Source organism: Mirounga angustirostris, unplaced genomic scaffold (assembly GCF_029215605.1).
Source record: "Mirounga angustirostris isolate CCGP_5_RB_7025 unplaced genomic scaffold, mMirAng1.0.hap1 SCAF_9, whole genome shotgun sequence".
Lineage (NCBI taxonomy): Eukaryota > Metazoa > Chordata > Mammalia > Carnivora > Phocidae > Mirounga > Mirounga angustirostris.
Window position 1 is genome coordinate 142,370,544 of NW_026991717.1, and position 27,750 is coordinate 142,398,293.

General features: G+C 40.5%; 1 protein-coding gene across 5 annotated transcripts in view; it reads right to left on the bottom strand.

Moving 5' to 3' along the window:
• PPP1R13B (protein phosphatase 1 regulatory subunit 13B) overlaps positions 1–27,750 on the bottom strand; it is a 90,764-nt gene that overhangs the window by 49,310 nt on the left and 13,704 nt on the right. For 4 of the 5 annotated variants that reach the window (XR_010405342.1, XM_045901596.2, XM_045901594.2 and 1 more), the window contains exon 2: positions 3,720–3,867. Coding sequence is in view for 4 of the 5 variants with exons in the window: in XM_045901596.2 (XP_045757552.1) it covers positions 3,720–3,867 (148 nt within the window). In the remaining variant the exon portion in view is untranslated. Of the gene's footprint in view, positions 1–3,719; positions 3,868–4,927; positions 5,005–27,750 lie in introns of all 5 variants that reach the window. The other variant, XM_054513895.2, reaches the window with a different exon arrangement.

Sequence of the window (27,750 nt, forward strand, 5' to 3'; positions counted from 1 at the left end):
GAGCGTCATGTAACACCCTCTGAGACTCAGAGAAGGGATGAGAGGCAAAGAATGAACAGAAGTTAGCCAAGCAGGGGGACTGTCCTAGACAATGAGAACAGCATATACAAAAGCCAAAGCAACTACAGTATGCTGTGACCCTCTGCTGTGAGGTGTTAGTCCTCATTCCTGATGAGGTGAAACAACGGGGTATGATTTCAGGTGGGCCTGGGAACAAGGAGAGCACCAACTGAAAGACTCCTGTAAGGGAGATTAGCATTCTCAATGGCCAGGTGACTATCTGGGGCAATGATACTTAACAGTAAAAGTTTATTCCCTCCCAGATAAGGCAAGAGAGAGGGAGAGGGAAGTCAAGACTTAGAAGTGATAACAAGTAACAAAGAACAAGAGTGCTAAGAGACTGGGGAAGAAGCAACAATAACATAATGATCAGGCTCTAACAGCAGTCCCCCAACAAACTGTCATTACTTAACTGTCCCCGCACCCCAACCCCCGCTTCCTGTCACTGTTATCAGACTGATAACTGAGGACCTACCCTCTTACTTCTGGTTTAGTAATAGTCCAACATTTATCAAAGTCAAATTCCTCTGAATGTGCCCTGAAATCTTCGCTCTGAATTCTAAGGATAACATTAAAAGCACAAGACTTTGGAAGAAAATATTTAAAAATCATATACCCAACAAGGGACTTGTATCTAGAATATATAAAGAACTCTTACTGGGGATGTAATGTACAGCATGGTGACTTTAGTTAATAATACTGTAATGCATATTTGAAAATTGTTAAAAGGGGCACGTGGGTGGCTCAGTCGTTAAGCGTCTGCCTTTGGCTCGGATCATGATCCCAGGGTCCTGGGATCAAGCCCCACATCAGGCTCCCCGCTTGGTGGGAAGCCTGCTTCTCCCTCTCCCACTCCCCCTGCTTGTGTCCCTGCTCTTGCCATCTCTCTGTCAAATAAATTAAAAAATCTTAAAAAAAAAAAAAGTTGCTAAAAGAATAGATCTTGAAAGTTCTTGTTGCAAGAAGAAAATTTTTTTGTAACTGTATGGTGATAGATGTTAATTAGACTTATTGAAGTGATAATTTCACAATATATACAAATACCATTAGGTATGTGAAACCAATATGTTAGATGTCAATTATACCTCAATTAAAAACAAAAACTCTTATAACTCAATAATAAAAAGACAAACTCAATTGAAAAATGGGCAAAAGATCTAAAGGATCTAAATAGACATTTCTCTAAAGAAGAGCACATGGCCAATGAGCACATGAAAAGATCTCAACATCATTAGTCACTACGGAAATGCAAATCAAAACCACAATGAGATACTGCTCACACCCACTAGGATGGCTAGAATCATGTACATAATATCAAGTGTTGGCAAGAATGTGGAGAAACTGGAACCCTCACTTACTTCTGCTGAGACGATAAAATGGTTGCTTTGGAAAATAAGCTGGCAATTCTTCAACAAGTTAAACAATTGCCTTACCACTCTGCAATCCTACTCATAAACACACACCTAAGAGAAGTGAAAACAAACATCCACCCAAACACTTGTACACGAATGTTCACAGCAGCACTACTCATAATAGCTAGAAAGTGGAAGCAACCCAAATGCCCATCAACTGCAATGGATAAACACAAATCCATCTAATAGAATATTATTCAGTGGGCGCCTGGGTGGCTCAGTTGGTTAAGCGACTGCCTTCGGCTCAGGTCATGATCCTGGAGTCCCGGGATCGAGTCCCGCATCGGGCTCCCTGCTCGGCGGGGAGTCTGCTTCTCCCTCTGACCCTCCTCCCTCTCGTGTGCTCTCTCTCTCTCTCTCATTCTCTCTCTGTCAAATAAATAAATAAAATCTTTAAAAAAAAAAAAAAAGAATATTATTCAGCAACAAAAAGGAATGAAGTACTGATACCAAAACAACATGGATGAACCTTGCAAAACATCATGCTCAATGAAAGCCAGCCAAAGGGGACTCCATACTATATGATTCCATTTATGTGAACTATCCAGAACGGGAAAATCTACAGAGACAAGAGATTAGTGGCTCCTCAGGATGGAGGGGGTTGGAGAGGAATAGGGAATGATTGCTAAGGGGTATGAAGTTTCTTGTTTGTGGCGATGAAAATGTTTTTTGATTGGGGTGATGGCTGCACAACCCTGAGTGCACTGAAATGACTGAATTGCAAACTTTAAATGGGTGAACATATTGCATGTGAATTTTATCTCAATAAAGCTATTTTAAAAAGTGTAAGTAAGCCTTCAGTGATTATCCCTAAGTCCCCTTTCAATATTTGAATTTGGATGCTCTCATTATCACCTCAGATTCAGCATGTTCCAGCTGATCATTCTCTTCCTTTCCAATGCAGACCTGCCCATACCTACTCCCTCTGTTTTCCTACCACATAAATCCTTGGCTGGTACTGAAGGCCTTTGTGCAAGCTAGTTCTTCTAGTCTCTTCCCTGCTGCCTACTTTCTCTTTTTTTTTTTTTTTTTAAGATTTTTATTTATTTATTTGACAGAGAGAGACACAGTGAGAGAGAGAATACAAGCAGGGGGAGTGGGAGAGGGAGAAGCAGGCTTCCCACCGAGCAGGGAGCCCGATGCGGGGCTCGATCCCAGGACCTGGAATCATGACCCAAGCCGAAGGCAGACGCTTAATGACTGAACCACCCAGGCGCCGCTGCTGCCTACCTTCTCTTAAAATACCAGTCCCTTAGCTATCTTAGAAGCACACTGTTTCTGTGTTCTTCTCTTGTCCTTCCTTCACATCGCTTCCCTTGTTGAGTATAGCCTATCTACATTCAACCTCTCTTTAGAGTCCAAATTATTTTGCAGAATTTTCTGTATTCAATAATCATACTACTTATGCTGATCTTCTCTGCCCAGTTCACTGTAAGAGCCAACAGAGTTAGCCCTTGAGCAACACAGAGGTTAGGGACACTGACCCCGTGTGCAGGCAGAAATTCACATATAACCTTTAACTCCCCCAGAACTTAAATACTTATAGCCCACTGTTGGACAGTAGCCTTACTGATAAATAGCCAATTCACACATATTTTGTATGTTATATGTATTACATACTGTGTTCTTACAGTTAATAGCTAACTTTTTCTTCATTTTTTTGGTATTTCTAGGCTATGTGGTTTATCTCAGTTTTTTCAAATTGTTGCAAATCTCCAAATATTTTCCAATATATTTACTGAAAAAAAATCCACATATAAGTGGACCTGAGCAGTTCAAACCTGTGTTATTCAAGGGTCAACTGCATTTGCTCTTCACAATTTAATAAATATGATCAAGGGCGTACTGTTTAACAGGTTTTGTACACAGGGAAAAAAAATAATGTTTCTGCCTTGAAGTGTCAGAGGGAAAAAGAAAAGTTGATGAACAACTCAATACATATCAAACAAAACACTGTAAAGTCTCAGAGAACAGAAAACTCTCATTTGGTTTGTAGTGAGATCAAGAAAGATCTCACAGAAGAGCTCCATCTATTTTCCCTACTTATTTCAGATGGCACTAGTAATAAGGGTCAATTACATATCTTTTACGGAAAGCATTTGTAAAATCTTATCCCCATGTAATGTGATTTTAATTACTCAATTCCTCATTACTACTACAGATAACTAAGAACTACAAGAAATATTTTGCATTTGATAAATATTACATTTTATATACTTAGTCATCTCTACAGAGCCTAATACATACCATTTCCCCTCCACACTTCAGCTAAATGGCAACTGCCTTCTCCAGGTTCCTTGCAAAATTCTACAACATCTCGACATGTTGTTTCTGGTGTTATAGGAACTTCTGTTAGAATCTGTTCGTTGTTGCTCAAGAACACGGTTAATATCATCTGTAAGAGAAAAGATTAAAGCTACAACTTAGAGTCATCATCATAAGGGATTAATCTGTAAATTTAAAGCAATCCCCTCCACCTCCCACTCCCCTACCCACACCAAAATGCCTACAGGATTAGTTTTTGGAAACAGGCTGATTCTAAAATTCATATAGAGGGGTGCCTGGTTGGTTCAACTGAAACAGCACATGACTCTTGATCTTGGTGTTGCAAGTTCAAGCCCCACACTGGGTGTACAGACTACTTACACAAATAAGAAATATAGTTAAACAAAAGTCATGTAGAAAAATTAAAAGGTAAAACAAGTCAGGAAAATTCCAAAAGAAAATAACATTAGAAGGAAACTAGCATTACCAGATACTATAAAGCCTCAAAACAATATGGCAGTAGTACATAAATATATCAATGGAACAAATTATGAAGTCCAGAAACAGAAAATGGTAAATGACGAAGGACGTAACTCTGAATTGAGGAGGGAAAAAGACTATGCAATGAATGATGTTTGAACAATATTCCCATCTGGGAAAAAAAACTGGATTCACATCGCACATCATTTACCAGCATAACCTCCTACTAGGATCAAATACTTAAATATAAATCGTAAGTTTATAAAAGTTCTAGAATAAAACCAGGTAAATTCCTTTGTATAACCTTGGAGTACAGAAGCTCATTCTAGCTATAGCTCAAAAACCAGGCTCTATAAAAAAGATTGATATATTCAAACAAAAAAGACAAACTGAGGGAAAAATATTTGCAATGCATATGACAAATAAAAGGTTAACCTCCTTAACATATAAAAGGCCCCTAAGGGGGCACCTGGCTAGCTCAGTGGGTTAAGCAGCTGTCTTTGAGGGTCATGATCCCAGGGTCCTGGGGTTCAGCCCCATGTCCCCAGTGTTGAGCCCTGCGTCAGGCTCCCTGCTCAGCGGAGAGCCTGCTTCTCCCTCTCCCTCTGCCTGCTGCTCTGCCTACTTGTGTGCTGTCAATACATAAAACCTTTAAAAATAAATAAATAAAAGGTTCCTAAAAATCGATAACAAAGCTGAGGAAGAGGCACCTGGCTGGCTCAGTCAGTGGAGCGTGTAACTCTTGATCTCGGGGTCATGAGTTCAAGCCCCACGTTGGGGATAGAGTCTATTTAAAAAAAAATAAAGTTTAAAAAATTGTCTGGGCAAATATAACAATATATCAGAATAAAATGCAAATGGTCCTTAAACATGAAAATACATTATCATGTATTTAAAAAATTGTCCAGCATTTATTTATTTATTTATATTATGTTATGTTAATCCCCATACATTACATCACTAGTTTTTGATGTAATGTTCCATGATTCATTGTTTGTGTATAACACCCAGTGCTCCATGCAGAACGTGCCCTCTTTAATACCCATCACCGGGCTAACCCATCCTCCCACCCCCCTACCCTCTAGAACCCTCAGTTTGTTTTTCAGAGTCCATAGTCTCCCATGGTTCGTCTCCCCCTCCGATTTTCCCCCCTTCATTTTTCCCCTCCTTTTTTTTTTTAAGATATAATGTATTATTTGTTTCAGAGGTACAGATTTGTGATTCAACAGTCTTACACAATTCACAGTGCTCACCATAGCACATACCCTCCCCAGTGTCTATCACCCAGCCACCCCATCCCTCCCACCCCCCACCACTCCAGCACCCCTCAGTTTGTTTCCTGAGATTAAGAATTCCTCATATCAGTGAGGTCATATGATACATGTCTTTCTCTGATTGACTTATTTCGCTCAGCATAATACCCTCCAGTTCCATCCACGGCATTGCAAATGGCAAGATTTCGTTCCTTTTGATGGCTGCATAATATTCCATTGTGTATATATACCACATCTTCTTTATCCATTCACCTGTCGATGGACATCTTGGCTCTTTCCACAGTTTGGCTATTGTGGACATTGCTGCTATAAACATCGGGATGCATGTACCCCTTCGGATCCCTACATTTGTATCTTTGGGGTAAATACCCAGTAGTGCAATTGCTGGGTCACATGGTAGCTCTATTTTCAACTTTTTGAGGAACCTCCATACTGTTTTCCAGAGTGGCTGCACCAGCTTGCATTCCCACCAACAGTGTAGGAGGGTTCCCCTTTCTCCGCATCCCTGCCAACATCTGTCGTTTCCTGACTTGTTAATTTTAGCCATTCTGACTGGTGTGAGGTGATATCTCATCAAGGTTTTGATTTGGATTTCCCTGATGCTGAGTGATACTGAGCACTTTTTCATGTATCTCTTGGCCATTTGGATGTCTTCTTTGGAAAAATGTCTGTTCATGTCTTCTGCCCATTTCTTGATTGGATCATTTGTTCTATGGGTGTTGAGTTTGATAAGTTCTTTATAGATTTTGGATAGTAGCCCTTTATCTGATATGTCATTTGCAAATATCTTCTCCCATTCTGTTGGTTGTCTTTTGGTTTTGTTGACTGTTTCTTTTGCTGTGCAAAAGCTTTTTATCTGGATGAAGTCCCAATAGTTCATTTTGGCCCTTGCTTCCCTTGCCTTTGGCGATGTTTCTAGGAAGAAGTTGCTTCGGCTGAGGTCAAAGAGGTTGTTGCCTGTGTTCTCCTTTAGGATTCTGATGGACTCCTGTCTCACATTTAGGTCTTTCAACCATTTTGGGTCCGTCTTTGTGTGTGGTGTAAGGAAATGGTCCAGTTTCATTCTTCTGCATGTGGCTGTCCAATTTTCCCAACACCATTTGTTGAAGAGACTGTCTTTTTTCCATTGGGTATTCATTCTTTCCTGCTTTGTCGAAGATTAGTTGACCATAGAGTTGAGGGTCCATTTCTGGGCTTTCTATTCTGTTCCATTGATCTATGTGTTTGTTTTTGTGCCAGTACCATACTGTCTTGATGATGACAGCTTTGTAATAGAGCTTGAAGTCCGGAATTGTGATGCCGCCAGCTTTGCTTTTCTTTTTCAACATTCCTCTGGCCATTCGGGGTCTTTTCTGGTTCCATACAAATTTTAGGATTATTTGTTCCATTTCTTTGAAAAAAGCAGATGGTATTTTGATAGGGATTGCATTGAATGTGTAGATTGCTCTAGGTAGCATTGACATCTTCACAATATTTGTTCTTCCAATCCATGAGCATGGAACGTTTTTCCATTTCTTTGTGTCTTCCTCAATTTCTTTCATGAGTATTTTATAGTTTTCTGAGTACAGATTCTTTGCCTCTTTGGTTAGATTTATTCCTAGGTATCTTATGGTTTTGGGTGCGATTGTAAATGGGATCGACTCCTTAATTTCTCTTCCTTCTGTCTTGTTGGTGTATAGGAATGCCACTGATTTCTGTGCATTGACTTTATATCCTGCCACTTTACTGAATTCCTGTATGAGTTCTAGTAGTTTTGGGGTGGAGTCTTTGGGGTTTTCCACATAAAGTATCATATCATCTGCAAACAGTGAGAGTTTGACTTCTTCTCTGCCGATTTGGATGCCTTTTATTTCTTTTTGTTGTCTGATTGCTGTGGCTAGTTCTAATACTATGTTGAATAGCAGTGGTGATAGTGGACATCCCTGCTGTGTTCCTGACCTTAGGGGGAAAGCTCTCAGTTTTTCCCCATTGAGAATGATATTCACTGTGGGTTTTTCATAGATGGCTTTTATGATATTGAGGTATGTACCCTCTATCTCTATACTCTGAAGAGTTTTGATCAAGAAAGGATGCTGTACTTTGTCAAATGCTTTTTCTGCATCTATTGAGAGGATCGTATGATTCTTGTTCTTTCTTTTATTAATGTCTTATATCACATTGATTGATTTGCGGATGTTCAACCAACATTGCAGACCAGGGATAAATCCCACTTGGTCGTGGTGAATAATCCTTTTAATGTACTATTGTATCCTATTGGCTAGTATTTTGGTGAGAATTTTTGCACCCATGTTCATCAAGAATATTGGGCTGTAATTCTCTTTTTTGATGGGGTCTTTGGTTTGGGGATCAAGGTAATGGTGGGCCTCATAAAACAAGTTTGGAAGTTTTCCTTCCATTTCTATTTTTTGGAACAGTTTCAGAAGAATAGGTATAAATTCTTCTTTAAATGTTTGGTAGAATTCCCCTGGGAAGCCATCTGGCCCTGGGCTTTTGTTTGTTGGGAGATTTTTGATGACTGCTTCAATTTCCTTAGTGGTTATAGGTCTGTTCAGGTTTTCTATTTCTTCCTGTTTCAGTTTTGGTAGTTTACACATCTCTAGGAATGCATCCATTTCTTCCAGATTATCTAATTTGCTTGTCCAGCATTTTTAAAAAAGGTTTTGTTTACTTATTTGAGAGTAAGCGAGAGAGCGCAAGTAAGCACACGGGGTGGACTGGTAGGAGTAGAGAGAGAAGCAGACTCCCCGCTAAGCGGGGAGCCTGACGCTTGATCCCAGCACCCTGGGATCATGACACCTGAGCCCAAGGCAGACGTTTAACCGACTGAGCCACCCAGGTGCCCCAGTATTTTTTTTAATCTTTAAAAGAAATCCTACCATTTTGATCTAAGATCTAAAGCGATCATAATGGAAGGGATTTCTTTAAAAACATTACTCCTAAAATACAATTTAAACCAAAGATTTTCTTTAATCAGTATTATGAAATATTTGTTTACTCTTTGATCAAAGTCAGAAACAAAACCTGCATTTGTCCCCAAATCTTCCTCTCGCTTAAAATCTCAGCTGTAAATTAAGTATTTTAGTTCACTGTTAAAATAGTTTTTTCTTACAAGTGCCCTAAATTCCTAAATTTTGAGATTAAACGTCTTTAGCTTGATGGTCAGATGTTATGTAACCGAAATTGGTAACAGTTTTCAACTGGTTTCCTTGCCACCAACCTCCCCTCAGTCCAACCTAGCCTCTGGCACTGCCAGTTGACTTTCTAAATGTAAATCAAATGAAGTCAGTCCCTAGCTTAAAACACTCAGGAGCTCCACACGGCTGAACAACAGCCCTTCCCAAAACGGTTTTTTCCTAGTATACAAAGAGGAAACAGGTTTCTTTCTTTTCTTTTTTTTAAGATTTTATTTATTTATTTGACAGAGAGAGACATAGCGAGAGAGGGAACACAAGCAGGGGGAGTGGGAGAGGGAGAAGCAGGCTTCCCGCTGCGCAGGGCTCAATCCCAGGACCTTGAGATCATGACCTGAGCCGAAGGCAGACACTTAACGACTGAGCCACCCAGGCGCCCCAGGAAACAAGTTTCTTTACTGAGCACTTAGCATTCCAATGTTCAGGTGAACCTGTCCCTTTTTCCCCCAGAGACTCTTCTGAGGCTTGGATTTCCCCAGAATACCCTCTGAGAAAGCCTATAGACTACGGGGTCAGCTCCCAGCTCCCAGCACAGCAGACACAATTGGGCATAACCTTCCTAGCCTCCCAGCCCCAGCCCCTGCCCCTACACACATTGAGCCTAGCTCCCTCAAATCCAATCAAGTTCTCTCAGGCTGCTGTCCCTGCCCGAGGGCCCTGGGGGCCTGCTTGCCTGTGAACTCCAATTCATATGCTACCACCTTTGCAAAACCTCCCTTCACCACCTCCTCTCACCTGGGAGGCTATATGCTCCATCCGTTGTGATCCAGTTACTCTTCACACATACCTTTATTACATCACAGCATTAAGAGGTCTCCCTCCTGCTCACTAGGCTCCAAGAACTCCACTTCCGAATCTGTCATTTCCCAGTGCCTAAGCAGCATCTGAGGCATGGTAAGCACACTAATCCGGTTGACTCCATGAATGACACAAAGAATATAAAGACCCCACCATACCATATAATGGAGGAAATACTGCACATAATCTAAGATACATCCAGTCTGTTCAATAAACAAGCATTTTTCCCCCGCCTGTTCTTCTTGGATATTATAAATACATTTCAATTTTATAAGAAGTTAAACAGTTATTTCTGCTCACTAACCCATAAGAGGAAATTACAAAATTGGGGGCTTTTGAGTACTGAAATAAATGACCTGGCATCTATAGAATTTGGAATAAAATAGTAATTCCTGGATCCAGTGCAAACAAGCCCAGAACTGAAGGGCCTTAATGCTTTCACAGTTTCAACAGAACTAGAATGTATTTTTACTCTTGTTTACACACATTTTATACTTCTAATGATACATTATGTAATTTCATAGCCAATGTTTTTCAAGATATAATAATACATTATCCTAAATCATGCTTTATAAATCAAAATTTCAAATCAGTGAAATATGTTTTCTTTTTTTTTACTATCTTCTCTTTAAATGCTAACACTACAGTTCACTGATAAGTAGTAGAGTGAGTGCTCTGCTTCCCTCAGTTCCTCAGAGAACTTTTATCCCCCGCCGCCTGCTACAGCGGCCCGTGGTATGTTCTCAACACCACGAGGCAGTGAATGTTTACATCATCATCTGCGTCTGGAAGACAGCACTCTGGCCAGAACTGGTATGGACATGCTCACCTCCCAGGCTCCCACCCTGGGCACCAAGCAGCTCCGTTAGCGCCCACTCGTAAAAGCACAGCTTGTGCCCACTTGCTCTGAAGAGCGGAGTCCCTGATGAACACGCTGTCAGAATGAAGGATGGAATGATGCTATTTGGGGACACTTTTGAATTACCCAGACTTTTCAGCTCACAAGTAAGATCAACATGGTGGGGCGGGGCAGGAGAGGCAGAATGGCACAGGTAGGAGTCTGGACATTTAATTGTAAAAGCTTACTCATCCAAAGTTCACTAAAAATCACCTCAGTTTTTAAGCTTTCTATTACAGTCTTCAGTAAACCCTATCTTTTCTAATCTTAGCAAAATTCATTTTCCCTAATCTCCAATTATTCAATCAAAGCTAATTTCATTGTAATCATGACAGATTTAGAAGCTTTCAGGATAAACGAAGCTGGCATTGACCTGGATGGTACAGACCTCCCTAAAGCATCACCTAAAATTAAAGGTGAAAAGGCATGTCACTGCCGTTATTCTAGCAAGATTTCCTTCACTTAAAAAACTAAGCATCTCCAACACAAATACTGTATTTTATGGGTCTTAAAAGCATTTTGTTTTGTTTACATTTTAACATCTCTGAAATCACAATATATCTTAGAACTGGTAGCATGTCACAATCTGACAGGTAGTAGTATTTTTTTCTCTCTTAATAGTAAGACAGAAAGATGAAACCCAATAGGATTAGGGGAACTAAAGAAAACAAGTACAGAGAAAAAGAAAAGAAGTGAAAGTTTACCCTTCCTAAAAGATGAACATGCTTAAAAGAAGAGTTGGTTAGCCACACTTAGAAAAACCTGCAAAGGTTTTTGCGCTGTATCACACACGGCACGCGAGGACCAGACGCCCGCCCCCAACCACCACTCAGCTCAGACAAGCCATGCCCACAGACCCCACGCACCCTGCTCCTCCTCCTCAATCACCCACACACATCCCCCTCCTCTTGGAAGTTTTCCTGACACCAGTGTTTGCCCTTCCTGACCCAACCTGAGCGAGAGCCTCCTATTCTGCTCTCTTATGACAGACTGTGGCTATTTCTAGTGCCACATTCTTACACTAAATAATGGGTGTTTTCTTGATTACATCCTCTACAGGAACAGTGTTTATGACTCATGGGAATGACTTGTAACCCATTACCAGCTTTGAAATCAAGCTGCCTGTATAATTGTTTTTTTAATCTAAAAACCCTAAAACTACCATAAAGCCAGTGATGGCAGGACTAGTGTGTTTGAACTCAGAGCCGGAATACAATGCTGGACTTATAAATGTGCCCAGTAAATGAAGACAGGCTAGCAGGCAGGGAACTGTATAACTGTATTGAGTAATCTGAGAGGCCACTTTACTCTTTCGAGAACACTGGAGCTACATAAAGAAAATCAACTAATCACTAATAACCACAAATTTACATATCTACATACATCTACATATATCCTTTAAAATGTTTACAAACTTGGGGTGCCTGGGTGGCTCAGTTGGTTAAGCGACTGCCTTCGGCTCAGGTCATGATCCTGGAGTCCCAGGATTGAGTCCCGCATCGGGCTCCCTGCTCGGCAGGGAGTCTGCTTCTCCCTCTGACCCTCCCCCGTCTCATGCTCTCTCTCTCTATCTCATTCTCTCTCTCAAATAAATAAATAAAATCTTTAAAAAAATAAAAATAAATAAAAAATAAAATAAAATGTTTACAAACTTGGTATTTAAAGGATGTTCCTGGTCCAAGAAAATCAAACAAAGCACAAATTAGGGATGTATAAGACATTATAAAATAGGGGCACCTGGGTGGCTCAGATGGTTAAGCATCTGCCTTCAGCTCGGGTCATGATCCCAGGGTCCTGGGATTAAGTCCCACATCGGGCTCCCTGCTCAGTGGGGAGCCTGCTTCTCCCTCTCCATCCCGCCCCTGCTTGTGCTCTCTCTCTCTCTGTCAAATAAATAAATAAATAAAATATTTTAAAAAAAAAGACATTATATTGGGGCGCCTGGGTGGCTCAGTTGGTTAAGCGTCTGCCTTTGGCTCAGGTCATGATCCCAGGGTCCTGGGATCGAGCCCCGCGTCAGGCTCCCTGCTCAGTGGAGAGTTTGCTTCTCCCTCTCCCTCTGCCTGCCTCTCTGCCTACTTGTGCTCTCTATCTCTGTCAAATAAATAAATAAAAATCTTTAAAAAAATAAAATAAAATAAAAAATTAAAAAAAAGGACATTATAAAATAGGAACTATCTGCAATATATGTATGTATCAAATCATCACACTGTATATAGTGTTACACAATTTTATGTCAATTATACAATGATGCAATATTCTACGTCAATTATATCTCAGTAAAACTGGGGGAAATTATCTATAACAACAAAAAAGGAACTATCCTATAATCAAAAAGTCAGGTAATAACCAGTGTTGATGAGGACGTGGAGAAATTGGGACTATCATGCACTAGTATGGGAATATAAACTGGTATAGCCATTTTGAGAAACCGTTCAGCAGTTTAAAATGTTAAACATAGGGGCGCCTGGGCGGCTTAGTCGTTAAGCGTCTGCCTTCGGCTCAGGTCATGATCCCAGGGTCCTGGGATCGAGCCCCGCGTCGGGCTCCCTGCTCCGGGGGAAGCCTGCTTCTCCCTCTCCCACTCCCCCTGCTTGTGTTCCCTCTCTCTCGCTGTGTTTCTCTCTGTCAAATAAATAAATAAAATCTTTAAAAAAAATAAAATGTTAAACATATGATCCAGCAATTCCTCTCCTAGGTACCTAGCCAAGTGAATAAAAATATATGTCCATACAAAGTCTTGTATGCAAATGTTCATAAGCAGCATTATTCATAATAACCAAAAAGAGGAAATAATCCAAATGTCCATCAACCAATAAATGAATAAAATGTGGTGTATCTTACAATGGAATATTATTCAGCCATAAAAAGAAGTGCTGACCTATCCAGGCTGCAACATGGAGGGACCTTGAAAACATTATGCCACATGAAAAAATTATGCTTATACAAAAGATCACATATTATATGAAATGTCCGTAACAGGTAAACCCACAGAGACAGAAGCTAGGTGAAATAGAAAGACTTTAAACAGGCACAAAATTTCTTCTTAGGGGGATAGAAATGTTCTAAAATTAGACTGTGGAGATGATGGCATAACTCTGTAATTTATTATAGATCACTGAATTGTTCATTTTTATGGTATATAAATTATGGCATATAGATTATGCCCCCAATAAAGGTAAATGTCAGAACTATAAACATCCAGAAAAGGAAATGAGAAATTCTACTTATGTGATACAAAGAAGCTTGAAATAAGTCAAGCTCTATCACTGACTCTACCACTGATTTTGCTGTGACTGCCTGTGGAAGCACCCCCTCCGGCCTCTGGGTCATGGCTTCTCATCAGCAGCTCAGGAGACAATATGGATAGGATATACCCTTTAGGACAGTGTTTCTCCAAATTTCCTGGCCCTCACCTACTCAGGTAAAACATTAGATCCCTTAGCCCAGCAGCTCCACCTACTTCCATATCTAGTGGAAAAGGAATGCAGGAACAACAAAGATAACTGAGGAGAAATAAAATGATAAAAGCTATACCACATTGCAGTTACTGTAGGTAATAAATAGCTCACCCGGGAGCTTACAAGTAAGTAGCTCTTAAAGCCATAGAAAGAACCAGCTGGAGTGGGGGTAAAAGAACATCAGAAGGCCCTTTCAAGTTTTCCAGTGGGCTATGTCCCCAATAGGAGAATCAACCTTAGCTCCCTTCCGACCCTAATGTATTGTAACACTGTTCACCAATTCACCAATTTATAATCTCAGAAACATTAGGGCTGTAAGGAAAACTAAGTCTAAGACCTCCCATTGAATGCCTCATCCCACTTCCCTAAATCAGCTTCTCAAAGACTGAAAAACACATGCGAGGGAGCCCTTGCCACTCACAGAGCAAGGAACATAAAATCAGACAGACAGGGGAGGTACCCTTGACTCCCTTCTCGCTCATCCTCCACAAACAACACATTAGTAATACTGTGGACCCTAATTTCAAAATATACCCAGAATCTGACTGCTCTTTTCCATTGCTACTACCCTGGCCCAAGCCACCACTACCACTCAGCTGGACATTTGCAAGAGCACCCTAATTGGTCCATTTTTCCACTCTTGCCCTTCAGATATATCACTTCATTCAATACCCTCAAGTGGTTTCCTGCCTTTCTCAGAATAAAATCCAAAGTCCTAAGTCCTGTCTACAAGGTCCTACATGATCTGCATCACACACACACCACTTTGATCTTACCTCTTACCATACCTCCCCCTTCATTTCCCTGCTCCAGCCACAGGGCAAGAACACATTTTCACCATTCTTCCAACAGAGCAAGCCAATTCCTGCCTCAGGGCCTTTGTACTTGCTGTTCTCTACCTAGACCGTGCTCCCCTCAGCTACTAGCATGGCTGTAGTCTTCTCTTCTTTCAGGCCTCTGCTCCAATGTCACCTTATCAGAGCGGAGCCTTCCTTAGTCAATCTATTTAACACAACACTATTCTATCACTCAATCCCTTTACTATCCTGCTTTTTCTTTCCTTCTGAGCACATACCACCACCTAATCTATGTTACATATTTATGATTATCTTCTTAGGTCTCTTCCCACTGGAGCACAAGCTCCCTGAGAACAAAAATTTTAGTTAGTTCACTGCTGTATCACCAGTGCCTGCAGTACTGCCCGGAACATAGTAGGCACTCAATAAACTCCAATTATATACAAAATTTTTTTTCAATAGGTTGAGTTATGAAGGGTTGGCGCCTGCCTTCTCATCATCAAGGTCTCTATAGAAAGATTGCCAATAGTTTACCCCTCTAATCAGTGAGTGAGTCCACATCAGAGAGACGGAAAAAAATCTTTGAAAAATGCTAGTGTGAACGTCAGGAGCCTGTACACACACGATACTTGGCAGATTTCACTCAAACCTAGAGATGCGTGGACGGCCCTTGCTAAATAAAGCCTTCCCTCTTTCCACAAGGTGGCACTGCAGAGTACCAGGGAGTGAGTTTTCCCTGCCCCTCTAAAATTTGGGAGGAATAAGATTAACTCCAAAGAAAACAGAGGAACAGTTTACTAAAATCATGTAAGTTCAATTTCCAAAACTGCGATTTGCATTATTTTGGGGAAAAAAAAAAACAACAAACCAGAACTGGCCTTTGGAGAGCAATGAAATTTTTTTCTAATAAATGAGAAGTATAAAACTGCGGGGGGGGTGCACCTGGGTGGCTCAGTCGGTTGGGTGGCTGCCTTCGGCTCAGGTCATGATCCCAGAGTCCCAGGATCGAGCCCCACATCGGGCTCCCTGCTCGGTGGAGAGCCTGCTTCTCCCTCTCCCTCTGCCTGCCCTCTCTGCCTACTTGTGCTGTCAAATAAATAAATTAAATCTTAAAAAAAAAAAAAAAAAAAAAAAAACTGCAGGGGGTACATATTTAACACTCTTGAGAGGACAGATACATTTAAATATTTGAGTAGCGTCTATTCAAAGTTAAATGTCCAGGGGCGCTTGGGTGACTCAGCCGGTTAAGCGGTTAAGGGTCCAACTCTTGATCTCAGTTCATGTCTTGATCTGAGGGCTGTGAGTTCAAGTCCCACACTGGGCTCCACCCTAGGCAGGGAGCCTACTTTAAAAAAAAAAAAAAAGTTAAATGTCCATTAAATTAGATCCTCAATAACCATTATCAATTCTGTTTAGTTCAAAGTTTCTATTTGCTTTAATAATTTAACATTTAGAGGGGCGCCTGGGTGGCGCAGTTGGTTAAGCGACTGCCTTCAGCTCAGATCATGATCCCAAGGTGCTAGGATCGAGTCCCACATCGGGCTTCTTGCTCAGCGCGGAGCCTGCTGCTCCCCCTGCTTGCGGTCTCTCTTTCTCTCTCTCTCTCTGGCAAATAAATAAAATCTTTAAAAAAATAATTTAACATTTAAAAAGCATATATTCTGGGCACCTGGGTGGCTCAGCTGTTAAGCGGCTGTCTTTGGCTCAGGTCATGATCCCAGAGTCCTGGGATCGAGTCCCACATCGGGCTCCCTGCTCAGCAGGAAGCCTGCTTCTCCCTCTCACACTCCCCCTGCTTGTGTTCCTGCTCTTGCTGTCTCTGTCAAATAAATAAATAAAATCTTTTTTTTTTTTAAAAAAGCATATATTCCATCATACAAAAATTCCTTCTCACCAACCTGAATTGGTGAAATCTGGTCATACATTATTCCTGGGAATACAAAATATACACCTTAGCTTCCTTCACCTTATTAATCTCGTCAGTATTTAAAAGCATATGCATTTTAAGGAAACCCGTCTAAAACTGTGTAAAAATGCAAAATTCACAAGACTTTCCATAATGCTTAGATATGTCATTAGTATCAGGTATGGAGGTGTTGCAGCTGACCAAATTTAATCTACTCATTAAAACTTAAAGAATCCTCTGCAAGAGAAAAAGGGCAGTATCAACTATGAACTCCTGTTGATCAGTGTCGGGAATCGCTGCCCAGAATGACGGTTGCTTTACAGACATTGTCCATGTGAACGTTAGGGAAGCAGAAAAACACAGATCTTCAAACCACAGGCTGTGACCTACTCGTGGGCTGTAAAATCAATTAGTGCCTCAAGGGCCAGTTCTGGTTTTTAATGGGATAGAACAGAATATGAAACAGTGTTAAGAGAACAAAACGACAAACCACAGACTAGGAGAAAATATTTACAAAATACATATCTGATAATGGACTTATATCCTAAATATACAAAGAACCCTTATAACTTGATAATAAGAAAACAAAACAATCAAAATATGGACGAAAGATCCTAAAAGATCAAATAAGATGGCAAATAAGCAGAAAAGATGCTCAACATCACAGATGACTAGGGAACTGCAAATTAAAACAATAATGACACCACACACCTATGAGAATGGGCAACCCCCAGAACACTGACAACACTAAATGCCGTGAGGAGGCAGAACAAGAGCTCGCTGGTGGGAATGTAAAATGGTGCAGCCACTCTGGAAGGCAGCCTGGCAGTTTCTTACAAAACCAAACATATTCTTACCATATAATTCAGCAATGGAGCTCCTTGATATTTACCCAAATGAGTTTGAAACTTACATACAAAAACCTACACAGGAATTTTTATAGCAGCGTTATTCATAACAGTCCAAACTTGCCACCAAGATGTCCTTCAGGAGGTGAATGGGTAAACAAACAGTGGTCCACCCAGATGATAGAATATTATTCAGTAATAAAAAGAAATTAGCTATCAAGTCACAAAAAGACATAGAAGACTCTTAAATGCATACTGCTAAGTGAAAGACAAGTACGGAAAGGCTACACACTGTATGGTTCCCACTATATGACAGTTCTGGAAAAGCAGAAACTATGGAGACAGTAAAAAGATTAGTGGTTGCCAGGGGTTTTGGGTACAGGGAGGGATGAATAAGCAGAGCACAAAGGACTTTTAAGGCAGTGAAAATAACCGTATGATACTGTAATGGTAGATAAATAACATTACACATTTGTCAAAATCCACAGAACTATACAATACAAAGAGTGAACCCCATGCAAACTATGGCCTTTAGTTAATAATAATTTTTTAACATTAGTTCATCAATTATAACAAATGTAGCACATTAATGCAAGATATTAGTAATAGGGGAAACTTGGGGCACCTGGGTGGCTCAATCAGTTAAGCATCTTCCTTCGCCTCAGGTCATGATCTCAGGGTCCTAGGATCGAGCCCCGCATCAGGCTCCCTGCTCAGAGGGGAGTCCTCTTCTCCCTCTCCCCCTGCCCCTCCCCTCAGCTTGTGCATGTGCATGTGTGCTCCCTCTCTTTCAAATGAATAAATACAATCTTTTTAAAAAATAATACAGGAAACTGTTGGGACTCAATTTTTCTGTAAACCTAAAACTGATCTAAAAAAATAGTCTATTAACATAAAATACAAAATGAAACAGTACACTACACATGGTAAGGGTAAGTGTGGTCCCCTAAAATTCCAACTATATATATTTACACAGAGAGATGCACGTGTGTGTGTGTGTGTTTGTGTGTGTGTGTGTAAGATTGGGTCATCCTGTAACAGGTACTTCTTAGTGTGGGTCATGGTCTTAAAAGATACTGCTCCCAGGGCCTCATAACACCCAACTACATGAAAAATCACCGTACTGCCATCACCATTTATCAGTGCTTATTATTAGGCACTGATATGCCCTTCACACATTCTCAATTCTCACACCAACTCTGCAAGACAGATACCACCCTTCATTTTACAGAATAAGGAAACGAGGTATGCAGAGGTTAAATAACTTGTCCAAGATCACCGAGCTAATTAATACCAGCGTGAGACGTGACCCTGGTCTGACTCCCAAGCTCTGCTCTGAACCACTACTCTCAACTGCCTGCTACAAAATACAGAAGGAAAGAGTAAATGTTTTAATAAATACCTTCCTACTTATAATATACTCCCCATTATTTAATAATTTCTCAATTAGCTAAGTTTTATCTACTGTTTATATTTGAAACTATCTAAAATTCAAAGTTAATCATTATACAAGGGAACCAGAACAAAGAATCACGCATTTTTTCCCTAATTAATCAACTAACTGTATAGAGTATCTGGTTAAAATCATGTAAGTGTTCTAATTAAATTTTCTTAACCTTTCAAAAATTTAAATTAGGTATACCCCCAAATTTTCAGAGTAAGATTTCCTCCATCTATACATTTCTCTGTAAAATTCAAGAAAATATATTCTTATATGTATTTCTTAAAACATATCTATATCTACTCCTAAGTATATATCCAACATAATTAAAAACCTGTCTTACACAAAAACTTGAACAGGAATGCTTACAGCAGCTTTATTCGTAATAGCCACAAAGTGTAAACAGCCCAAAATGATGAATGAATAAACCAGTGTGATATAGTTATAGAATGGAATACTACTCGGGCATAAAAAGGTGTGAAATGAGTGCTACAACATGGATAAACTTTAGAAATATAATGCCAAGTGGATGCAAAAGTCACATATATGATTTCATTTACATGAGGAGTCCGGACTGGGCAAATCTATAGAGACAGAAAGTAGAACAGTTTGTTTGTCCAGGGATGGGGGGGGTGAGAAATGGGGAGTGACTGCTAAGGGGTACAGTCTCTTCTTTCTGGGATGATGAAAATGGCTACCCAACTTGTGAATATATTAAAACCACAGCATTGTACACTTTAAAAGGGTGAATTTTATGGTATGTGAATTATATCAGTATAGTTGTTATTTAAGGGGGAAAAAAACACATCTAGCTATGCCACTTATCCAACCTACAGAACCTATACAATTAGTAAACTATTTTTACCAATGGAAATAACTTTAAATAAACACATTATCTCCTTGTATATTTTTTCTTTTCTCAAGTAATAAACATTTATATTTGTACAAATTTTTTTTTGTATCTGTTACTATAAAAAGTACTAATTCTTTTGTTAGTAGGAAAAAAAGCTTAAAACTTTAACAAAGATATTTAGCAAAATAAGGTCTCTGAAGAACACTTTAATCATGTGTATAGATATACCATAGTCAATTCTATTCATCTCATGATACAAAATCAGAATACAGTTTACAAAGGAAATACAAGTCTAATAATACTCCTATCTTTTCACAAATGACTATCCATTTTCTCTTTCAGATTTGAGCCAGCTCTTGAATACCATGATCCTACTTTGAATTTGCTTATAATGCTCTGAGTTACCATACTTGAACTGTTTCTCATCTTTAGAAAACTAAGCAAAAGTAAAGTGTGGAAAACACAAGTCCCACTGCCTAGAGATTATCTATGCCATTTACAGAGGAAAAATACTTAAATAGGTGTCCCTTGGGCTTTGTGGAATCTAAATCCAGGCACTAATGACATGAGCCATGATAAGACGTCCTAATGAAACAAGACAGACCACCGTTGTTACAGCCCAGTGACATGGTAGATAAAGTTTCACCTAATTCGGTGAGTTGCAAGGAAGTAAAGTTCAGTGCTAGCATTGTTGAGTAACAACTGTAACCAGGATCTAGAAATCACTATGAAAAGGAAAACGAAACATTAATTTACGAATCTCCATATAAAACTTGTCATAAAAAAGACTGCCAAAGCTTTGTTAACAACTTTAAAAAGTGAAACCTCAACATTTTAAGTTTTCACAATAAATACCTTGCTCAAATTTTATGCTTAGAAAAACTGCTTGTTGGATGTAGGGTACATACAGAGCTACACATTTCTTTTTTCAAATTCAACTAGTATTTTAAAATTTTGTTTAAAAGATTTATTTTAGAGCACACACACACACACACACACACGGTGGAGGGAGAGAATTTCAAGCAGACTCCCTGCTGAGCATGGAGCCTGACATAGGGCTCAATCTCATGACCCCGAGACCATGACCTAAGCTGAAATCAAAAGTTGAACACCTAACTGAGCCACCCAGGTGCCCCCCAAGTATTGACCTTTTTTTTTTTTTTAATTTATTTATTTGACACAGAGCCAGAAAGAGAGAGCACAAGCAGGGGGAGCTGCACGGGGAGGGAGAAGCAGGCTCCCCGCGGAGCAAGCAGCCTGATACGGAGCTTGATCCCAGCACTTGAGATCATGACCTGAGCTGAAGGCAGATGCTCAATGACTGAGCCACCCAGGCGCCCCAGTATTAACCTGTTTTAAAGTTTGTTTATCTATCTATGTCATCTCTACACCCAGTAGGGGGCTTGTTACTCATGACCCTGAGAGATCAAGAGTCGCATGCTCTTCTGAGTGAGTCAGCCAGGCACCCCTGGTATTGACATATTTTATGTATGTATGTATGTATTATGTTCAATTAGCCAGCATATAGTACATCATTAGTTTTTGATATTGACATATTTTAGATGTTTAAAATGAGAATAAGGTTTATAATAAGACACAACATAAAAGGACATCAATAATTTATTGATAATAAGAACAGCTATTATTTTCATGCTTACTATGTTCATGGACATACCATTTGTTTTCCCATATATCATTTGATTCTCCCAACAGACCTAGAGAGCAAGGTGCTAAGATGATCCTGTCACTGCAGAAAAATCAAAGGATTGCCCAAGGACACATGACTAAGAAGTGCCAGAATGTCTGACCCAGGAATGTCTGACTCCAAAGCTTAAGTTTCTACTCTAATAGTTCAAGAACAAAACAGTGCTAAAATTCATGAACACTTAAATACACACACACACACAACTATTCAGTTCATCTTTTTTTTTTTTTTAAGATTTTATTTATTTATTTGACAGAGAGCGAGACAGCTAGAGAGGGAACACAAGCAGGGGAGTGGGAGAGGGAGAAGCAGACTCCCGGCCGAGCAGGGAGCCCAATGCAGGGCCCAAACCCAGGACCCTGGGATCATGACCTGAGCCGAAGGCAGACGCTAAACGACTGAGCCACCCAGGCGCCCCTAAAGTTCTTCATCTTGATGAAAGTGTAAGAAACAACTTTATCCAAAAGTTATCAGATGAGAACATAAACTCCAACTACTTTTTATAATGGAAGAACTCACTTCATACATATAATTTACATGCACCTTTGAAAATCAAACATTGTAAGTATGAATTTCAGGGTAAATTGTAGAGATTCATTATAAAACCCAACATGAATGTACTCAACAGCCTAAACTGCCTCCAGGCAAAAAAAAAAAATCTTAAAAAAAAGTCTTATTGAATAAAGGCTAAAAGGAAAACTTTGATACCTTCACACTCATATGAATTCTCACCTCTTTTATGAACCTGGCATGGGTTCATAAAGATGTGGATTCATGAAGATTCACCTGAGGTCTGGGTCTGCGTGGCTCACTCAGTTAAGCATCCGACTCAGCTCAGGTCATAATCTCGGGGTTGAGACTGAGTCCCGCCATCCATGCCCAGCGTGGAGTCTGCTTAAGATTCTCTCTCCCTCTCCCCCCGTTCTCTCTCCCTATCTAGAAAAAAAAAAATGGTGTATGATTGTCTAGTAGGTGCTGAGAGATGCTCATTCTTTTACCATTTTACAAATGAGAAACGTGAGGTAGAGGAAGGTCCAGCACTCAACAACTAGTCAAAAAAAAAAAAAATCAAAGTGTTAGTTTGATATTTGGTAAAATGTCATCTGGAAATCAACTATTCAAAAAGAAAGGAAAAGAAAGAAAGAAAGGAGAAAAAAGAGAAAGGGTTCAGCACTCATCCAAGGCACCACAATTACCAGGTAGCTGAGTGCACCTATGAACACAAGTCTGACTGGCTCCAAAGTCCCCGCTCACCCCACACCACCACACTGCCTCCCTGGCCTTGCCCGGCCCCCTACTTGCAAGCAGGCACAGAGAGCTTAAAACTAAAGCAAAAGCAACAGGGGAGGCATGGAGGGAGCAAAGGTCAGCAAGAACACTGGCTTCAGGCCCAACACATCACCAGGCAGGAAAAGCAGGGATCGTCCAGTTATGGAGAACTCCTCTCCTCTCCCCTCCCTCTACCCCATAGAGTCGAGAACCACAAGCAACTCGGTTTGGCAAACACAGGGAAGTCCCAGCTCTGTACCAAGTTGAAAGCTCTGGCTGTTTCTATCCAAAGAGGAGGGAAAATGGAGTTCAGGTTGACAGATCATCTTTCCTGTAGTCTTATCATCTGCCCACACCACCACAGAATAGTTTTCTTTCTCCTCTGATCTCAAAAATAGTTAATGTATTATTGTTGGCTGAGTACTCAGGATGTTCTCACAAGGATCCATATTGTAACACAAAAATAAAATACTGTGTTTCCCTAAGGTAACATTCATACTAGTCCCATTAAAAGCATACATTTTAAGCTGCAAATCTGAAATGACAGTACATAAGGGCCTCATTTTTTTTTCTTCAACAGTCACTAAAGTTGTTTAGGAAAAAAGGAAAGGTAAAAATTTTTTTGGTAATTTGAGTTATTTTAGATTAAGTGACCACTTGCTTCTGAATCCTTTCGTAAGCATTCAATTAAAAGGGACATGTTGAGAGATTCACATTTAAGCCATCATAAAGATCAGTCATCAAATCTTAGAGCCAGAAGGAACCTCATCTAACCACCATTCTTTCCCCATTTTACAGATGAGGAAGCAGAAGCCCAGAGAAGGAAATAATTTGTCAAAGTTAATAAATCTTATGAGTAACAAAACCAAGACTGAAATCAGGTCTCTTGATTCTCAGCTCAGCAGGTTGCCTCCCTCTCAGCGGTTGATATCGTTATACTGTTTACATAATATTAAATGAGAAGGTCTGAAAAATGTCTAGTAAGAAGTCTGACATACAATATTCTCTCAAATCTAATTTAATTTCCTCCCTCTCTTATTTAAATACCTGATACTAATTTTGGGCACTGAAAAGGTTAGGAAAACCCCCAGGACTTTTAAAATTACAGAAATCAACTAAAATTAAGTCTCAAAAGAGAACCATGAAACAAAAGTGACACAGGAACACATAATCAAATGCAAACTATAAAGGGTAGCTGATCATAAAATAGACCTATAATACACCTTGAAAATATTATAAGAGGGCTCCCTAAATATCAATGGGATCCTGGAAAACATAAGCTAAGTGACATGATTTTGTTAAAAATAAATAAGTCCAAGGCATTCAATTGGGATGTAATTGAGGTAACCATATAATTAAGAACCAAACATGGCTACTTTGAGTGAAAAAAGGAGCTAATGAGACAGAATACCAGGACAACAGACAAAAACCAAGACCCCCCCTTGCATATCCGGATGTTCAGGCACCCGACACAAGTCATTCCTAAGAAAAAGTACATTGTTTCACACATAACAAACTCCCAAGAGACAAGTACCACAAAGCAACAAATCTTTTCAAAATCAGGTCTAAAGAGACAACAAAACCCCACAGAATAGATTCTTTTTTCCAGTAAGATTCAACTATCTATTTTACCGGCAAGATGAAAGGTAAACCTTTTAAGATGACCTACCAATCCTACCTCAAAAAAAGGTATTGTCTATCCTTCATCCAAAAGGAACAAGGAAAAGAACCATTTATGACACACAAGTGAAAGAGGTAGGAGCATTATCCCCATTCTACAGATGAAGCAGGGTCAAGAGAGGCTTGATAACTAGCTCAAGGTCTGATTCTAAACCCAGGGATGACTCTAAAAGCCTCCTACACCACACTGCCCATCCATGAAAGTCCCAGGTTTCTTTTGGAACAGGCATCACAACTTGCCAGGCCACCTCTCTCCCTGCCTTCGAGATGTGGAGAACAATGTTTTTACTCTCAAGGAAGAATGAGGGGAGGGGATGGATGGAGAGGTATTCACATGCACTTGGCACACTCAGTCCAGCTGCAGGTCTTGGCTCTTTGACCCAAGGACAGCAAAAGGTCATGGGCCACAAGGACTCTGGTCCCCAGATCTGGGCCCCACATGATAACCAAGATCCTACCCTGAGGAATTATCTGACCTTGGAAATCAAACTGTAGAACCCAAATTCAACCTTCAAGGATTTTGCGGTCTTCTTCCTCCTTAGCTGCCATGTCCAGCAGTAACAGTAATGGCACCTACTTACTGACTATGTGCCAGGCCTCATGTGTTCTCCATGCATATCATTCAATCCTGCCAGGACCCTGGGAAGAAGGTTTTTGTTCTTTTTTAACTATTACCTTTATTATTTTGGGGGTGGCACATTAACATATATATTTTTTGAGAGTCTAACAATAGAGGAAATAAACAATAGACAGGCTCCCTGATGACCTGCACTTGAAACAACTGGTATATATCCTTTCAGATCATTTCTACACCACAAAACTTGTTTTCTTCTGTTCTTACAGGAAGACCACAGTAAGTTGAATGTTGGTTTTTCAGCCAACACTGAGGAGGCTTCTGCTTCCTCATCAGTAAAATGGGGAAAGAATGGTGGTTAGATGAGGTTCCTTCTGGCTCTAAGATTTGATGACTTTTGGGCATTTTTCCTTAAGAAGACACACAGTTCTACTTCACTCTTTTTTTAGGCTATATATTATTTCCTCTACATGGCTATAGCATAATTTATTTAAAGACAGGCACTGTTCCTTTCATTTTACAAATGAGTAGATAAGGGGCGCCTGGGTGGCACAGATGGTTGGGCGTCTGCCTTTGGCTCGGGTCGTGATCCCAGGGTCCTGGGGTCAAGCCCCGCATCGGGCTCCCTGCTTGGCGGGGAGCCTGCTTCTCCCTCTCCCTCTACTGTTCTCCCTGCTTGTGCTCTCTCGCTCTGTCAAATAAATAAAATCTTAAAAGACAACAACAACAAATGAGTAGATAAGCTCCCACAGGTTATGTAACCTTTCTAAGGTCACACAGCCAGTAAGTGGTAGGGTCAAGGTTGAAACCAGGCCTGATTCTGCAGTCTGCATACTCAAACACTCCTGGCTCCACAGCGTACCTGTTCTGTGAGTTTCCATCAGCTGGACTATGAACCCCCTGAAGACAGCACATCAGTTTTTCTAAGTCTATAGTGCCTAGCACATGTTGGCACATAATAAATGTTTATATTTGTTGTATAATTATCTGCTGAATGTCACTTGTTTTGTACTATGTTTAGCTTCCCTACCATACCACTCATATCCTTCACAGTGCCCTGGCATACAGTGGGACACAACCATATCTGTTGAAAGTACAGGCCCAACACCCAGCAGAGAATTGCCCCCCACTCTCGGCCTGGTCACTTGGCTCCTTGCCATCTCAGAACTCATGTGCGACTCAGGCTCAGAGCCCACTTGCTTCTCTAGGAGCTTCCCTAACACAGGCCTTTCATATGGAGACCCCTCTACTCAGCTCTAACCTTAAACATCGTAAGAAGTCAGCACTAGAAAAGTTATTTGTCTTCTTACTTTGTAGTAATAGAGATCATAAACCATGGTTTTATAACAAACTAATAAGGCTTCAACCCACAAGAAATTGAAATTTTCAAAACAGAAGTCTAAAGCACTTAAGTATAGTTTATGCTAGGTATTACTTGGAGAGGGAGAAAAGATATGAAAGCAGTGAGATTATGCAAAGATCTACATGTCGATTTGAGTCTGAAAAAACTGAGAATCCTGAGTTTATAGTCTTGTCCTGCCTGACTCCAAGGCAGTGCAGAATTCTGACCTTGGTAATCTCTATTTTTTTAAAAAGATTTTTTACTTATTTATTTAACAGAGACAGACACAGCGAGAGAGGGAACACAAGCAGGGGGAGAGGGAGAAGCAGACTCCCCGCTGAGCAGGGAGCCCGACGTGGGGCTCGATCCTAGGACCCTGGGATCATGACCTGAGCTGAAGGCAGACGCTTAGCGGCTGAGCCACCCAGGCGCCCCTGACCTTGGTAATCTTTAGCACCAGATTTCTCCTCTATTAGCCAATACCTCATAAACTCCTAGAAACAGGTTCTTTTATGTATCATTGACCATAAAACTTCAGATTAGAAGACTTTAATAAGAGTTTTTGCATAATAAAAAAGCTGGCAAAAACCCACAAAAGTTCATTTTTCCATTAAATTTAGTCATAGAACTTAGCTACTTTGACTTACTACCAAAAGCATGGGCAGCTACTATTACTGCTACTATAAAAATATCCCATTTTCTCCTCCCAGTTACCCAATATAAGCCTTAGAATCTAATTACTAGCAACTCCCCAAAAGGAATATCAGACACCCGCTGGACCGTAAGGTATTTTCTATTAACAATGATATCTGAGGATCTGTTCAATTCGTAAGGCCAACAACCACATAGATTAGAATCAGGCTCTCAGGTTGGCTTGTTTTACCGTAAGACACTGCAGTAGAAGAGGCACAAGAAGCCAAATCCCATCTTGTGAAGCAAAGTGCTACTCTGTATAGAACACAAATTGGACACATTTACGGAATCACTCGTTCATTTAGGGCATTTTACAGGCCCAATCTGGCCCCGGGCCAGGCTCAGGGCACACACAGTCAACATCTCCACTGTCACTGAACTTGGAGCTGAGACAGAAGAGACAGCAGGAAACTACAGTGGGGAAACTGCAGAGCGCCATGAGATCCCACGGAAAGGCTGCCTGATCCAGATGCCAGCGTCAGGAAATACTTCCCAAAGGAAGCAACATGTAGGCTGAGACCGAGTTTGCCGTGGAGAGGAGTGGAGAATGGGTATGGGAGCCAGGAGATGGGCAGACTGTGTTCTAAATAGAGAGAATCTGTTTAACTCCCACAGACTGGGCAGGAGGGTGGGACGTCAATCAATGACAGATGAAAACAGCTGTGATTAAGGAACCTCCCCATGAGGCACTGTTTTCTTCTATGCCAGGAACTTGACATTTAAATACCCAGACCATAATCTGGTTATGTTTCCAGCTGTGCTTTACTCTAGAAGGTGATAAAGGACCTCCTCTTAAATGTCTT